Below are 15,751 nucleotides of genomic sequence, written 5' to 3' on the forward strand. Positions count from 1 at the left end.
AGAACATGGTAGGCCTGTCCTTGGTGGTTAGATAGCCATGGTGCATCCGCATCTTGCTTGCCAGGTGCTGTTCTGCTCTCTACCTCAGGAAATAGTTGAAGGGGTGCAGAGGACCAGCATTGGGAATTGTCCACCTTCCTGGCGGGTCAGCTGACTGGGAAACTCTTCTGCACCAAGTCCTGGTAAAAGAAATAGAATCATAGAGCTGCAGAATCATTTTGGTTGGAAAAGACCTTTGCGATCAAGTCCAACGCTGCCAAGTCCAACTCTAACCCATGTCCCTAAGAACCTCATCCATGTGTCTTTCGAACACCTCTAGACATGATGACTCCACCACTTCTTGGGCAGCCTGTTCTAAATGCAGGGAGACGTTAATTTAAAACAAGTAAAAGATATTTTTTAATTTCTGAAGCTTGCTGTCCCGGGGGTTATGGAGGCCGACAGTGTCAGCAGGCCCAGACAGATCTACAGACCACAGATCCATGGACGTTCTGAAGGGATGGGTGGAGATGCAGCCTCTGAAGGATGCTGGGGGAGGAAAACGGACCCTAGAAACTATAAATGCCATTTCTTGTGGCCAGTGTTGGAGTCTCAGGCTTTACAGACCAGTGGTGTGACCCACCAAGTGTTTCTTGTGCTGTTGGATGCTCTTGTTCCAAAGTTTTGTAGAACACTAATGAATGTAAGCGGATACGTCGCGAGGTCCTTGTGCAGTTCAGATCAGCAGATCTAGCCTTTCAGGCTTTTTGAACTGTGTTTAATATATATCGAGGAAGCTAAATAAGTGTATACAAAATAAGCCTGTTTGCAGAGATAAGAAGTTGAAAAGACCTACATAGAAAATTAAGGTGCTTCACATTAAAAGACACAGATGCTTAATTCACACATGTGAATATTTCTGCTTCTCTTTGCAGAAATTGTAATCTGGCTTGCTGGTTTATCAACGTGAAGCAGAACTGCCAGTGGAAAGTGTTCTGGAAATGTTTGCGACTTTTCTTTTTGGGCTGGTTCTACTTTTCTTTTTCCTCCATAGTGTATCTGTAGCCTTCAAGCTGACACCGTGCAGGGAGAATGAATGACTGCAGACTTCTGTTCTTAGCAAGAATTATTCTTTATTCAAATATTTGTGTCCTTGTGGAGGCTGATGAGCTGTTTCCGACTGTAGGTTAGCTTTTCAGTTTCTTAATATTTTGCATTTAAATTGCCCCTTTTTCAGTTTGAATTTTTTCAAGGCTTTGGGTACATTTAAAAGAAAAGTTTCCCCAAAAGAAAACTCTATGTATTGTACAAGGATTTAAAGTTGTAGAGCACAAAAAAGAGACTTAATTTCTACCTTTTTTAGGATTATGGCTATTAAAAATTTCTTAGGGTAGGGGACAGTTTGTATGGGTGGCTGCTTTGCAAACCTCACTGGAGTTTCAGCCTTTAAGGAAGCAAAATGAACAATATTTTCTGTGCTTGTTAAAAGTGGTACTGAGCAGCTTTGCTGGCTGCAAGTAGGTATCCTTGTGCACAGCATTCATTTAATTTTTCTCAAAGGAGATTATTATTATATATATTATATAATTAAATATATATTACATATAAATATTATTACAAAATAACAATTTAAAACCACTATTAAAACGTTACTTTAAATTTGAGTTGTAGTGCTTCAGCTATGTATCTTTACAATAGGTAAAAATCCATATATTCTTAGAACACAATTTGAGTAGAGCTTTACTAGCGTTTGTACCTGTTGGTGGACTCGTATGTTGCGATCAAAACATTAAGATATAAGAGTGAATAAACCCCACTTTCATTCTAGGCTATAAAGACAGCAATAGTCAGTCCTAAGGGTTTGAATTTGAGAAGCTCGTTTGGGTATAAATTACAGTGTTCAAAATGCAGAGTTTGTTTTTTATAGTTAGTTAACTAAATGTGATTTTTAGGGTGTTTTGTGTGTGTCAGTGGTGACTGCAGTGGACACAGGCACTTTTACACTTGATTATTTTAAGATGTGCAGCTCTATATTGGGGAGAGAAATTCAGAGATTGGAGCTGACAGACATTTTGTTCAATCTCTCACTAACCAGCTTTTCTTGCATGATAAATGGTAGTAGTCTGGAGTCATAATTTGAGAAGTAGAGAGATTAAACTTGGTTTTTCAATTAGCAGTTTGATTTTAAGAATTACTTGATTGAGGTGTGCAGCATTCGGTACGCGCACATTTTTGATAGTTCTAAGTACAGCGAACGTGCCTAGTTTTATTTGTATTTTCTGCCTATTGGTGCATGATGATGATTTCGTGGTGCAGCACGAGCTGAGCTGAAGCCGGGCGTGATGTTTGGAGTTCAGATAAAAATGCTGCTGTTTCCTGGGAGTTTGTTCTTGCATCTCTTTGAACCAAGGGCGGGGGAGCCAGCCGCATGCGATTGATGAGAACCGCCTGAGCCGGGCTGTGTTTTTAGGACTGAGCTCAACTATTCTCAGCAGGGTTCTTGCCATTTGCTCTAATGTTTGCTCTAATATGGGACTTTACTGCTTTTCCGCGTGGCTGCGAAAATTTAGTTGTCTGTGCTTTAAATTATCTTAATAAAGTAGATGTGTATATAAAATTATCCTGTAATGTGACCACAGAGAGCAAGGGTGGAAGATGGTAGTGTTTCACTAATGTGAATTATTGTGTGTGTGTGTGTGTTTTTAGTAATCTTTGTCTCTTTTAACACATGATGTGTATTTCTCAGTATCCATACTGTGCTTTTTCCTGCTTTTAATATTAAGCATTTATTGCTAAAGCCACAGAAAAGTATTTAAATAGAGACAGAGAACAACATTACAAGCTGCTGAGCTACTTAGGAAGAGACTGCACCGGCCTGCAGGGCTTCTCCAACAGGGCGAATACTTTATAAACGTAATTTATAATTAGTTGAGTAACAAAATGCAGCCGTGGACTCGAAGTTTCTGTATCTTTCAGGACCAATATGGAAATTCTGTTGTTATGTTGTTATGTTACAATAAGTCCTGGAAGAGCACAACACCACTTAACTTGTGATGGTGTTTTGTGCTGGTTTACACCAAATTTCGTGCCAGAGGCGCTGGTTTGGTTGGGATTTGAAATTGCTGGGACAATTAAAAAATAGTCTTCAGGCTTTTCTGGAAGTTGTTTCATGCAGCTGCTGAATGGGTTTAATTTGGCTGGGTTGATGAGTTTAATAGAACAGCGTCCGGGATGCTGCTTGTGCAGGAGGTGGGTGCTTTGTGCTGAACGACACAAAAGATGAAAATTAACATTAAAATCGTGTGCAAATTGAGTCAGGTGAAACAAATTTATTGCTTCATCAAACAAAAGAGTTCATAAGAATATCCCATATTTGGCAGAGAGATTTTGTACTTAATTTTGGGGCTGGGCGTGCGGTTTGCAATGAATGACTTTAGAAAATGGTGTTTTAAAATGAAGTATTTTTGCTTTTATGTGTTCAAGGAGATGAACTTAAATCCTAGACAAAACCTTTAGTATACGATTCAGAATACGTTTTGTTCGGTACTTTGGAAGTGTCGTTTGTTCAATCTAATGACAACCTTAAGTTAATATAGCAGTTTTCTTAAATGACTATTATGAAGAAGCTTTTTTGTTACTGTTTTTTTGACATTCCTTGTCACTAGAAACCCAAAAATGGGGTAAAATAATTTTCTGTTGATGCACCGTTACTTTGCTGTAGTCTATTGCTTTGATTTCATTTACCAGTGACCGTTGGTATCACGGTAGTAATTTCTGTTTTGCATTAATTACTCAATATCTGTGTAATAAACAAAAGTAAATTGGAAGAACACTGTTCAATTCTGATATCCAGAATTGTAGAGAAGTGACTTTAAGCTGCTTAGGAAGGCTACCTTATCTTATTTTAGTGTCCATTCGTATGACAAACAAGTGGTAGATCCTGTTACTTTACCCATTCCTGTCTCATTAAACCTGCCTGGAAATGAACCATCAGGCAAAAGAAAAAGTTGCGGCAGCATAAACCAAACCAACCTGCGTTATTTAGCTGAAGAAGTTCAGGAAAACACAATTAGCTGTGAAGTCATTATGTGCACATCAATGAATTTATCTTAAAGGTTGCGAAGGGTGACTGCTCTAGATAAAGAGCTGCTTGTGATGGTTGAAGGAATAAGTTGCAATTATTCCGTGCAACGATAAAACCTTGGAATTTTGTCCTCTCTATTGGCTGTGCAGAGAACTGTGACCATCAATTATTGCTTAATTTATTCTATTTAAGGCAAAGCTTTGACTTTTCTGGCCCTTATTATTTTCACTTAGTGAGGTTGATTTCTTAGCGTGCTTAATTATCTTTCTTTGTAGTTTTGAAGGGTATCCTTGAAGCACGACACCCATCGACGGAGCGATTCAATGGGTTGTATTGGCAGCCACTTCATGGAATAAGTGTCAGGGTGGTTCTTTTCATCTGGATGTACTTTGGCTGCGGTGTAATACATTTATACATAGATATGATATTTATAAGGGGGAAATGAAGACGTATTTGTGGAAGTGCACAGCTGTGTGTGTGGCTGGGAGGGAGAAGGGCTGAGATTTGATATCAAAAGGTACTTTGAGTTCATTCACATTCACATGCGCTTGTTGACCTCGTGCTGATCCTTGAATCACATCCCAGGAAAGAAAAGAAGAATTCCAATAATACCGTGACAGTCAATATAACAGTGAGTTATATGTTATAGGTTATATAAGGTTAACACAGCAATAGGAAAAAATTGTCTATTATTCATATGTTGTACGGTCTTGTTCCCGCTTTCTCCACCTTTTATTCTTCCCGTACGCTGGTTTGTGTGCTCTGTAGTACTTAAAATGAATGATTTTGTAACTTGATAAGGGGTAGTAATAATTTGTCACTTGTTTACCACAAAGGGCGAAGCCCCTTTGGCCAGTGAAATTTTTATTACGGCCCAACTTGGAACTTACGTGTAATTATTGCCACAGTATGTGAGGCTGGTCCAGCTTTGTATGTGTAATTATTACCAGAACCCGTTTGATTAAAAATCGGGAGAATTAAGGTTCTTCATTATTATATTTAATGCCGTTGTCTAATTTTCAAGTGCTTTAGGCAAAGCTGTGTAAGTATGATGAAATGAAGATTTTGATTTGGTTTGCTCTATACTTGCTCCAGAGATGAGCAATTGGAACCTTTGTCCGGTGCTGATCAAGAGGAGAAAGTAATCTAATTTAATTTCTTTCCATGGAAAAACCCCAAACAGATTGCTTATTTGTTCGTTTGTTTTTCCTGATGTTATATGACAAGATGAGAACAGGTTCTTTTGTCTGCTGAATTTAATATTCCTCACTTATGTGTTCCAGTATCCTGGGAATAACCAGCATTACAATTGTGCTACTGCTAACAAAAGCTGCAGCTTCTAACAGAGGAAAATCAACAGCGAGAGCTGCTCTTTTGCAACAGTTAATAGCAAGAAAAAGCTATTTTAATAGACCTTTGGATTACACAGATACAGATTTAATCGTGGGGCTGCAGAGCCTACTTGTCCCTTCATACTGTCATATAATTGAGACAGTTGAGATGGGAAATTGGGAAATATATTTCCAGAATTTTCTTTAAACTTTAAGGTATTCAACTTTAATTGGTTTGCCCACAAAGTAGAACCTCAGTTGCTGATAATTGCTGCAACTACAAGCTTGAAATCGCTGCTGTAGTTTTACCTGATAGCGCTTCATTTAAGCTATTAAAGCGTTAATTTTGATGGCTGTGCCAGCGCCGTGTGAAATTTTAATTCAAGATATAAAACGCGAGCTCTTTTTTAGTGCGCGTTCCTAAACATTTATTGCTACATGCGTTTGAGCGATAAGCAAATAAAAACACAGCGATGGCTGCGGTTCGTAACTGGTCATTAGAGTCCTCATCCATCAAAACACACAAGCGCATACATAATGGGACTATTTGCATAATTACAGTTATGAGCTTGATTTCCGAGCACGTCAGGAGCCCTTTAAGCACACGTGGAAATGTCTGATGATCAAACGTGACGGTTTAAATGGACAATGAATGAAAACGGGAACGCGCTGTAATTTGCTCCTCACCTATTGATGTGTTTGGGTTTTTGCTTTTCTAAAAGTGGTTGGCAAACTTCTCACCTTAGATACTTCCAGTTATTTGACAGGTTTCTTTCTCTCCTGAAAAGCTCATTTTGTACAAGCAAGAGATTGTTACTGGATTTTGAATTCAATTTTTTTTTTTTACCCCGTTTTTCTGCTGTTTCTGTGAATACTTCAGTGGGTGAAAAAAAATCACAGCTTTTCTTTAATGAATAACAAACACCAAATGGTATCAGCGCTGTGGAAATATATGCTTTTATTTTTCTTTTATTCGAGCAATATTTGGGAAATTTGGGAGTGCCGAGGGTTTAGATTGCGGGGTGACAATAAAACCCTGGCAGATGTATTGTTCACCTCCTCTCCTCCCTATTCCCCCTTTTCCCCTTCCTCTCCCCCTTCCCACTCAGGACAGGCGAGCGGGAGGGAAGGAAGGACAGAGAAAAGAGAATTGGAAACATCAAAAATGTTTTACTAATGCTACTAGTAAGAATAGAGAAAATAATACAAAATATACAAAATCAATCCTGAAAGTCTCAGCAACTGCAGAGCCGGCACCTGAAGTCCTGGACTGGACTCTGCAGCCAACCGGAGCTGGATTCAGTCTGTCACTGGCCTCAGTTCGCAGGGACGACTCGCAAGGTCCTCTCCGAATGTCGGCCATGAGCAGAAGGGAAAAGAAGGGGCGAGATCCTTGTGATCTCCCACTTTTATATGGAGTATTCACGTGAATGGGATGTTATACACAGTTGGTCAGTTTCTTGGTCACCGGTTTCTCGTTGCCCCTCTGGCGAGATGTCCATCCGTGCTTATCAATAACTTCTCATTCCACTGCTGTGTTTACCAAAACATGTGTCTGGTTCTCCAGGAAAATGCAGCTCATATGAAGCTTTAGCTGACAGGCAAAATCACTAAAAGAGAAACTTGTTTTTAACAAAACCAGGACGGGGGGTTTTACTCATTTCTAGTTGACAAACTGAATTTGAGAACAGAATTGAACATAAAGTCTCACATCACACGTTTTGTTCTGTCTGTTTGCAATATTTCTGTAATAATGAATATTCAATGAAGAAGAAATTCCCAGGTTCACCTTTCAGAAGAATATACGCGCTGATTTGAAGAGGAGTGTAATGTGCAGTTAAGTTTTAAAAAAATGTAATATTTTAACTGGAAATTTGTTCAACTGTTATAGCCTCGTGTTTTCCTCCAGGATGGGCTATATTCGGTGCTCGCTTGTCTACATATCACAGAATGGACTGGATTGGAAAAGACCTCAGAGATCATCAAGTCCAACCCTTGGTCCAACTCCAGTCCATTGACTAGATCACGGCACTAAGTGCCATGTCCAGTCTCAGTTTAAAAACCTCCAGGGCCGGTGAGTCCAGCACCTCCCTGGGCAGCCATTCCAATGCCTGACCACTCTCTCTGCACAGAATTGCTTTCTAATCTCCAGCCTCAATTTCCCCTGGCAGAGTTGAAGCCCATGGCCCCTTGTCCTATTGCTGATGCCTGGGAGAAGAGCCCAATCCCCACCTGGCTAGAACTGCCCTTCAGGTAGTTCTAGAGAGTGCTGAGCTCAGCTCTAAGCCTCCTCTTCTCCAGACTAAACAAGCCCAGCTCCCTCAGCCTCTCCCCATGCTGAAATAGCAAAACTTATATAATTCCTAAAGAATCCAGTAGTGCTTTATTATCTAGAGAAAAAAATTGCGTGAATTGGTGATTTTGGGTATGGTTTTGGACATGGATATTTGCTTTCTTAAAGCATCCAACCAAAATCACTTCAATCTGCATTTTTATTGAGAAATATGTAAATGAATAACCGCTTCATCCATTATTCAAGAAAAGGCATATTTTGTATCACTGATACCTCTGCCAATCTTATCTAAAGATATGCAAATGATTTAATTAAAATAATTATACTGTATAATATACCTGAACTTTGCTCTAAAATAGTATGTATTAATCATTAATGGTACTTGTATTTTTAGATGGAAATACGAAGTATTTGATTGATAGTAGATTCTAAACTTCTTCTTCCCCCCTTTTTTGCTCAACACTGAGATGTCCCTTGTGACTGTCATTAAACAATTGACCTTATGCATTGAAATTTGGTTTAAAATTATTTGGGTTGTGGCAGAAAAGTGTAATTTTTTTGAAAATAGACAATGTTCCTATGAGACAATACTCCTTGAGTCTCTTTCCTACTCCCTGCTATTAACAACAACTACTAAATAGGATTTTTGTCTCTTGAATTCCTCTGACCATGGAGTTGTGTAGTGAAATCACTTGTCATGTCACGGACTTCAGACTAAAAACCAATTTGATTAAAAAAGAAGAATATAAAGGCTTGTCTTCCTTCTAAAGCAAAAGGACGTGGAGCACGTGGTGATCTTGTGGATGGAAACTGCGAATTTTAAGCATTAAACCCACAAACAGAAAAGCCTTATATGGGGTATGAATCATTCCCCTTTTTGAGGCAAAAATACGTCTGTAATCAACTCTGATATTATCAATAAAATGCAAAGTAGAGGGAAATAAGTCTGGGCTGCTGTAGTTTATATTTGAATTATTGAGGGTTGTTTTCTAGGCTGTTGCGAACTTGAGGAATCTCAGTAAATACAGAGCATGTGTATTAAGGTTGAGATCAAAACCAAAGACTTTCGTCTTAGGGTTTCTAATTTAGAACATTTTCTCATCTGTTATTTGAAATAGGGCATTTAAATCCATTTGCAGATGAAGGAAAAAACCCAACTTTATCTGATTGAAATTATTGTTTGTGTAGACTAATTGATTTTTAGCTTTGGTGTTATCAGAGGTTTGTTTAATGTTGTCTAACCCAGGTGTTCTGGCTTGATTGCGTTAAATTGCTGGGCAGTGATTCTTAATTGTGGGAATTTTGCCTTTGATGCCAGTAAGAGAATGTTTAATGTAGAAATAAGTAACTAACTATTAATTGCTACTAAAAAATGGGAAGACAAACTCAGTTTAAATGACTACAGGTAGTTAAAATATGAAATGTCTGTTTGTATCCTGTGAATGTTTTCATTATACCCTGTGGAATGGAGCGACAAGTGCAAGTTCAAGGGGAGTTAGAATAACTGCAGTTCCATTAGTGGCTACCAAGAACTTACTGCAGGGAAAATGTCAGTTGCATATTTTTGTTTCCACCGGCTTGAAAGACACATGAAATTCAGTCTTTATTTGTTGATTTTATGTTTTTTAGGGAGCAGCACTTAAATACTTGCCGGCTATTGTCAACGATGTGAAATTAGTGTTTGATCCAAAAGAGCTCAGGTGAGTAGTTAATGAAATGCATAGTGTGAACTTTATCTACATCTTTATTTTCCATATGCATACATACATGCCTATAGAAAAACATATATATGGAGGCAATGAAGTATGTCCACCTCCACAAATAGCCTGTTTTTAAAATAATGTGTGTGGCATCGAGGTTTGACAAATGTCATGCCAAACGTTGCAGGCTCATTGCATATAATCGTGTAATGAGATGACAAGAATTATCAATCGGGCAACTGACATCAAAACTCTGATGCTTTGCACTTGACCCTTCGCTGTTTCATGTACAAATGTGATGTAAATGATAATTTTGGTGGTGTTCACTGAACCCGATTGCTGGATTGACATTCCAGGAGCTCATAAACACGGGAATGTTGTTAGGGAATAGAAAGGGATGATATTTTAGAACAAAAAAGCAACAGGGAAACTAAATCAAAACCAGTATTTCAGTGGAAATTTTAACTTGGAGAAAAAAGGTTTTCTTTCACAGTGGTATTATAAGGTGTTTAAATTGGAGAAAAACTCCATTTTTATTGAATTTGATTGCACAAACTCTTCTATATATTGTCTGTTTTCATTTCTGTATTCTGGTGCTCAAAACATAGAAAAGATAAAGTAGAATTAAAATAGATAAGTATAATCTTAGTCTAACATTCCAATGGCCTGAGGAACCTGGAGTTCAGCTTCTGCTTGCCCGTACCATGAGGTTTTTACATGTTCACTGATGCTTCCTATGGGCCCAGGGAGCAGCTCTCTTCTGGACTAAATCATAATTTTAATATGTGGTACAGCAAAAGTACTGGGAAAATCAACCAAATGCAAAATACCAGGATTTGGCCTGTTTTACCCCAAACGCTCCTTTTCATTTCCCATCACTTGGAATATTTAACTTGAGGTTGAATAATACTTAGAAGTGAAGGCTCTATGGGAAAACCAGGAAAATGCAAGATTTTAGGAAGCGATTCAAAATTAATGAAAAGTCTTTTTAAAATGTGTATTATGTGAGAGCTCAGCTGATGAGTGTGATGGGACTTGATCATCCGAAAAGGTGTGTTTCTCTGGGTTGGTGTTTTATTTGTTGGTGAAAGCTTGTAACGTGAATTATCATTCCTTAAAAGTTCTTTGGCTTGTATGGTCATGTGTTATTCCATGAATGTGAAGTGATGACTGGAGCAAAGAGGCAAGAGCGCAAAGAACTGAAATTTGCAATCTAAAATCTTAAAATGAAACATTTGAAAAGAGTGTAAAACTGAGATAAAAGGGAGAGGGCAAAAGACACACAAAAGTCTAAACAGACATATTAAGGACAATTCACATTTATCTGAAATTCCTGCAGAACTTTTGTGCTTGGAAAAAGAAAATGAGGTTGCTTGTTCAAAATTATGTAGTTGTTTATCTTTTTATTTGCTATCACGTATTTTTTTACATATTTTGGAGAGAGTTTAATATATTTTTCCGTGTCTCTTTGTAGCAAACTCTTCACTGAATTCATCCTCAACGTCCCCGTGAGCCGTCTCACCATCCAGAAACTTTACTGCTTGATAGAAATAGTTCACAGCGACCTCTTCACGCAGCACGGTGAGCGGGACTTTGCACCATTACATTGTTGAGTTGTTAATTGTGTCCAGACCCCGGTGAGTGTCAGGTTTGTCCTTGTTGCCAAACGCCCTGGAGGTCACAACCAATTCATGTTGTCCCATTAGAAGGACGAGAAGATGTAAGATAAGTGAGGAGATGCTAATTGATGCTTATTGCGGGTTATAGATCGTAAAGAAGTGAAAGCAGAGCCTTGTAATTTTTAATTTAAAAGGGTACTGAGCATCCAGTGTTATTATAACTTTAACTGTGATGTGTTTTAGCAAAAACTATTAATTCAGCTTGTGTGCTTAGTGACGTTCTCTGGAGAAAATGGAAGTTTTTGGTGTCTCTCTCCCTTTAAACTCTCCCCTAGCTGGAGTAAAACAACATATAAACCTTTTAGAATGTGCTGTTCATCCGCTCTTTATTTTCTCCTTTTACGTAAGTGGGCCGGGGAAAGGTAAGTTCAAGCACTTGTCCTACAGATTTATTCATTTGAGGTGAAATGCTTTATTCTTTTTCTAGATGACTGCAGGTTAAACTAACCTAAACTAAGGGTTTGCGTGCTGCCAGAGGAAGTTAATGAGGGAGGAAACAGGCAACGGTCCAATGATAAAGGGAATTTGAAAGGATTCTTCTGTCAGAAGAAAAATAGTGGGGCCAGGTGATGCAAAGTGCTGTGAACACAAACTTTTCAGGTTGCAATTTGAAGAGTGTTCTTGGTGGACTGGCTTTGTACTGGCAGCTCTTACACCAGGTCAGGCAGTGTCTGCCCACAGCTATGTAACTTTTGCTGGATCTAGTAACTTTAATTTCCTTCCAGTTACCAAACAAGTAGAAACCCAACGCAGTCTATGCTACAGTCTGTTATACTCCTTAATTTCACAAAACTGGGTGTGTTATTCTCCAAGTTTGATTTCTAACATCTACCTGTACAATTATTTCGTCTACATTCAAGTTTAAACCTTAAAGAAGTCCAATATGAATTAAGACTAGAAAACAGATCCTGGAGACTCTGAACCTTTCAAGAAAGAGTGTGAGCTTTTCCATAAGGAAACCTTCAGTACAGTTACAGTCTCGCTTGAGCAAGAAGGCGTAACACAGGTTGTAAATTTACTTGCTGGTTATGGATGGTGATGAGGTGAGAATGAATCTCTGCAAAACAGTCTGACGGTGGGGTCACCACGTACTGCGCCAGCAGGTCCAGTTGCAGTTCAGCCCCATCAAATGGTTTTATTTGAGTTGCAGGGTTGGCAAGATGAAAAAAGGAGAAATGCAGATGGAGTTGGTGGTGTTGGGGCTTGTGTAAAGTGGTAGTAGGCTCTCTGAGAACCTTCAAGTGTTTGCTTTCAGATACATACATCCATGTTACTTCTTCCCTTTATTCCCAATTTGCTGTCTGTGTAGTAATTTTTCCTTTTCCTGGATGCTTTTAGGTTGCAATGTCTTCGGGGCAGAAGCCAGTAATATATTACTTGATATATAATATATTACTATACTTTAATATTATACTTGACTGTCTTGGATAGGAGGACAATGAGAACTCGGCTAAAACAAGACATCATGACTATAAAAATCACTCCTAAGGATGGCTGTGCGGCACATGGTATATTTACTATTTTAATCTTTGGCTTCCCTTATTCAACCAATTTCATTTTCAGAGGTGGAAGGAGAAATCGTGTGTGGCTGACTTGTTTTTAAACCTAACTCTCAAACCATTTGAATGGCAGCAAATGGTGTAGCTTGGCATTATTGAGCTCCTGAGAAATGTAAATGAATCTGGTCATTAATCTGAACTCAGTCTGGTTTTGTTGACAGAACGGTGCTACTTAATGGCTTTTGGATCTTATCAGGAGGATCCTAACCAGGGGTTATTGTGTATTTAATGAAATATAACAAGGGCAAGTGTAGAGTCTTCCATCTGGGCAGGAACAACCCAAGTTCCAGTATAAGTTGGGGAATGACCTATTAGAGAGGAGCGTAGGGGAAGGGACCTGGAGGTCCTGGGGACAGCAGGGTGACCATGAGCCAGCACTGGGCCCTTGTGGCCAGGAAGCCAATGGTACCTGGGGTGGGTTAGAAGGGGGTGGTCAGTAGGTCAGAGAGGTTCTCCTGCCCCTCTGCTCTGCCCTGGGGAGACCACACCTGGAATCTTGTGTCCAGTTGTGGCCCCTCAGTTCCAGCAGGACAGGGAACTGCTGGAGAGAGTCCAGCGCAGCCACCAAGATGCTGCAGGGAGTGGAGCATCTCCCGTGTGAGGAAAGGCTGAGGGAGCTGGGGCTCTGGAGCTGGACAAGAGGACACTGAGGGGGGACTCATTCCTGGGGATCAAGATGGAAAGGGGGAGTGTCAGGAGGATGGAGCCAGGCTCTTCTCAGTGACAACCAGTGACAGGACAAGGGGTAATGGGTTCAAACTGGAACACAAGAGGTTCCACTTAAATATGAGAAGAAACTTCTTCCTGGTGAGGGTGGCAGAGCCTGGCCCAGGCTGCCCAGGGGGTTGTGGAGTCTCCTTCTGTGCAGACATTCCAACCCGCCTGGACACCTTCCTGTGTAACCTCATCTGGGTGTTCCTGCTCCATGGGGGGATTGCACTGGATGAGCTTTCCAGGGCCCTTCCAACCCCTGACACTCTGGGATTCTGTGATTCTTCCCCAAAGGGCTGTGGGGCATTGGAACAGGCTGCCCAGGGCAGTGCTGGAGTCACCATCCCTGCAGGGGTTGGACAGATGGAGATGAGGTTCTCAGAGACATGGGGCAGTGATGGACTCAGCAGTGTTGGGTTAATGGTTGGACTTGATCTTAAAGTTCTTTTCCAACCAAAATTATTCTGTTTCTGTGATTCATGCTGCTGGGTGCAGTGCTGACCTGGCCGTGCGCACTCAGCTCTGCGCTGCCCTCCCTTCTGCAGCCTCATATCTGACCTGAAAATAAATTAACCCCCCCATCTACAGCCTTTATTAAAGTTAGATTTTCTTTTCCATTTCTCTGTGGGTTTGGGTTCTTATTGCTAAAACGTACTTCGACTGCCTCTCCTCCTCCTCATTGATTCAATAATTTTTAACTGATAGGCAGTACTTTCGTATAAGTATCCAACTAATTCTGTATCATATTGCAGAAATGAGATTTTCTTTTCTAAAAGCAATATGCAGTGCAGGATTGGGGAGTTGATGGAAAGCTGTAAAATGTTCAGAAAATCAAACAGCGTTTCATCAGTGTAATTCTGTTGGAGAAAAATTCTCTAATTCTGTGCTTTGAGAGGTCAGAGAAGATTTATATGTGTCTCCAGAGGAATTAAAATTCAAAAGACATGAATTTGTGAAGGTCAAATGATTTTGGGGTGAGAGGGGCGGGTGTGTGAAATAGTTTGCTAAAAGTGGAGCTTGAAGGAGGATATTGGTTGATGGATGATTCAGTGGTTTTAGGAAATCAGAAGAGTTTGGGGCCCTGGCTGAGAACGCACTGTGCTGGTGTGGTTTGGATGCCTTTAAAAAAGGGTGTAAATATAGTTTTACAATCTGTTCACTTTTCTGCTTATGTCATGTGCCAATTATGTGTTTCCTTTGGAAATTCTAGGGAACTTTTCTTCTTGTGTGTATGTAAAGCAGCAAACTTTGGAGACCAAACTTTCTTCCTTTCACGTCCCTCTCCCCTCCAAAACAACCCATCTCGGCCCCTGAAACGGAGGAAGCGTTTCTTTAGTTCAGCACCAAAACAATTCTGTGTTGCAAAAGTCTTCTGTAAGAGTGTCCAAATATGAGTATGAATTTAAAACTTAGCATGGAGCAGTTTTATAATAACCTAATGCATATTTTCACGTCTGAACATGTAAGTACTGGTAGTTAAACCAAGTGTCTTATCCTTAAAAACTTGAGACTTTTGAGGATTTTTTGTAAATGGTGATTTATCTGATTTGTTTTGTCCTATAGAGTGTTTTGTTTTACAAATGACTCCCAGCTAATTACCACGTGCGCTGTGTAGCTGCTGTCTTCTTAAATAGTCAGGAAATCTGGTGATTCTCCATTAGGAAATGGTTCCTCTATTAAATATCAGTAGACAGCACATAATATTCCTAAGAATTCTTATTTGTAGTTATAACTAAAATTACAGTCTCTGTCTCCATGCTGTGTAGCAGTAGCGAGGTTACTAAGCATATGTTTTATTTCTTTGGCCACATTAACTATATGAACCATAAACCAAAGAAACAATCTGTCAGCGTCCCTCCAAATGAAACTTCTTTAAATTGACAACAATTATTGCGTGCGTTCAGCTTCAGTGTAGTTCCTGTGTCGGTGTTTCATCCGAAGTCTTTGCTTGGATGCTCATAAATGCCTCCTGAGCATCCTTTGATAAAGATTAATATTTTATTCTCATTGCACGTTCCTGTGACATTAATCATTGTGGTTTGTACTTGTGCAGTAGAGACCAGATGTCACACTATTGTTGTCTGTAATCATTGTGTGTCACACGAGCTATCTTCAGAGCTGGCTTGTGAGCAGGAGGCTAATGGTAGAGACTATGGATTTATCAAGGTTGCCCATTAATCATTGCTGGGCAGCGTGTGTGACAGGCTGATGAGGGTTCACCTTTCCTCTTCTCTACTCCTAAGTCATCCAGATACAGTTGATCAACCCAGTGTTTTTCAAAATGGTTTATAGCAAAGGACACACTTAAAATCTTATCGCCTCGTAGAGCGTATTACCGTACGACTAGATTTATTTAAAAATAAATATAGGTATTTGTGTGTTTGTGGTGGGTTCCATCTTTGAATTTTGTTGCCT

At 39.6% G+C, this 15,751-nt stretch overlaps 1 protein-coding gene across 1 annotated transcript in view; it reads left to right on the forward strand.

Moving 5' to 3' along the window:
- The window catches only part of DOCK1 (dedicator of cytokinesis 1), a 273,982-nt gene that overhangs the window by 63,557 nt on the left and 194,674 nt on the right, over positions 1-15,751 (forward strand). Inside the window, exons 24-25 of the mRNA XM_082054440.1 lie at positions 9,317-9,387; positions 10,862-10,968. Of these exons, the coding sequence (XP_081910566.1) occupies positions 9,317-9,387; positions 10,862-10,968 (178 nt within the window). The remainder of the gene's footprint in view (positions 1-9,316; positions 9,388-10,861; positions 10,969-15,751) is intronic.

Source organism: Streptopelia decaocto (genome assembly GCF_964273445.1).
Source record: "Streptopelia decaocto genome assembly, chromosome: 5".
NCBI lineage: Eukaryota > Metazoa > Chordata > Aves > Columbiformes > Columbidae > Streptopelia > Streptopelia decaocto.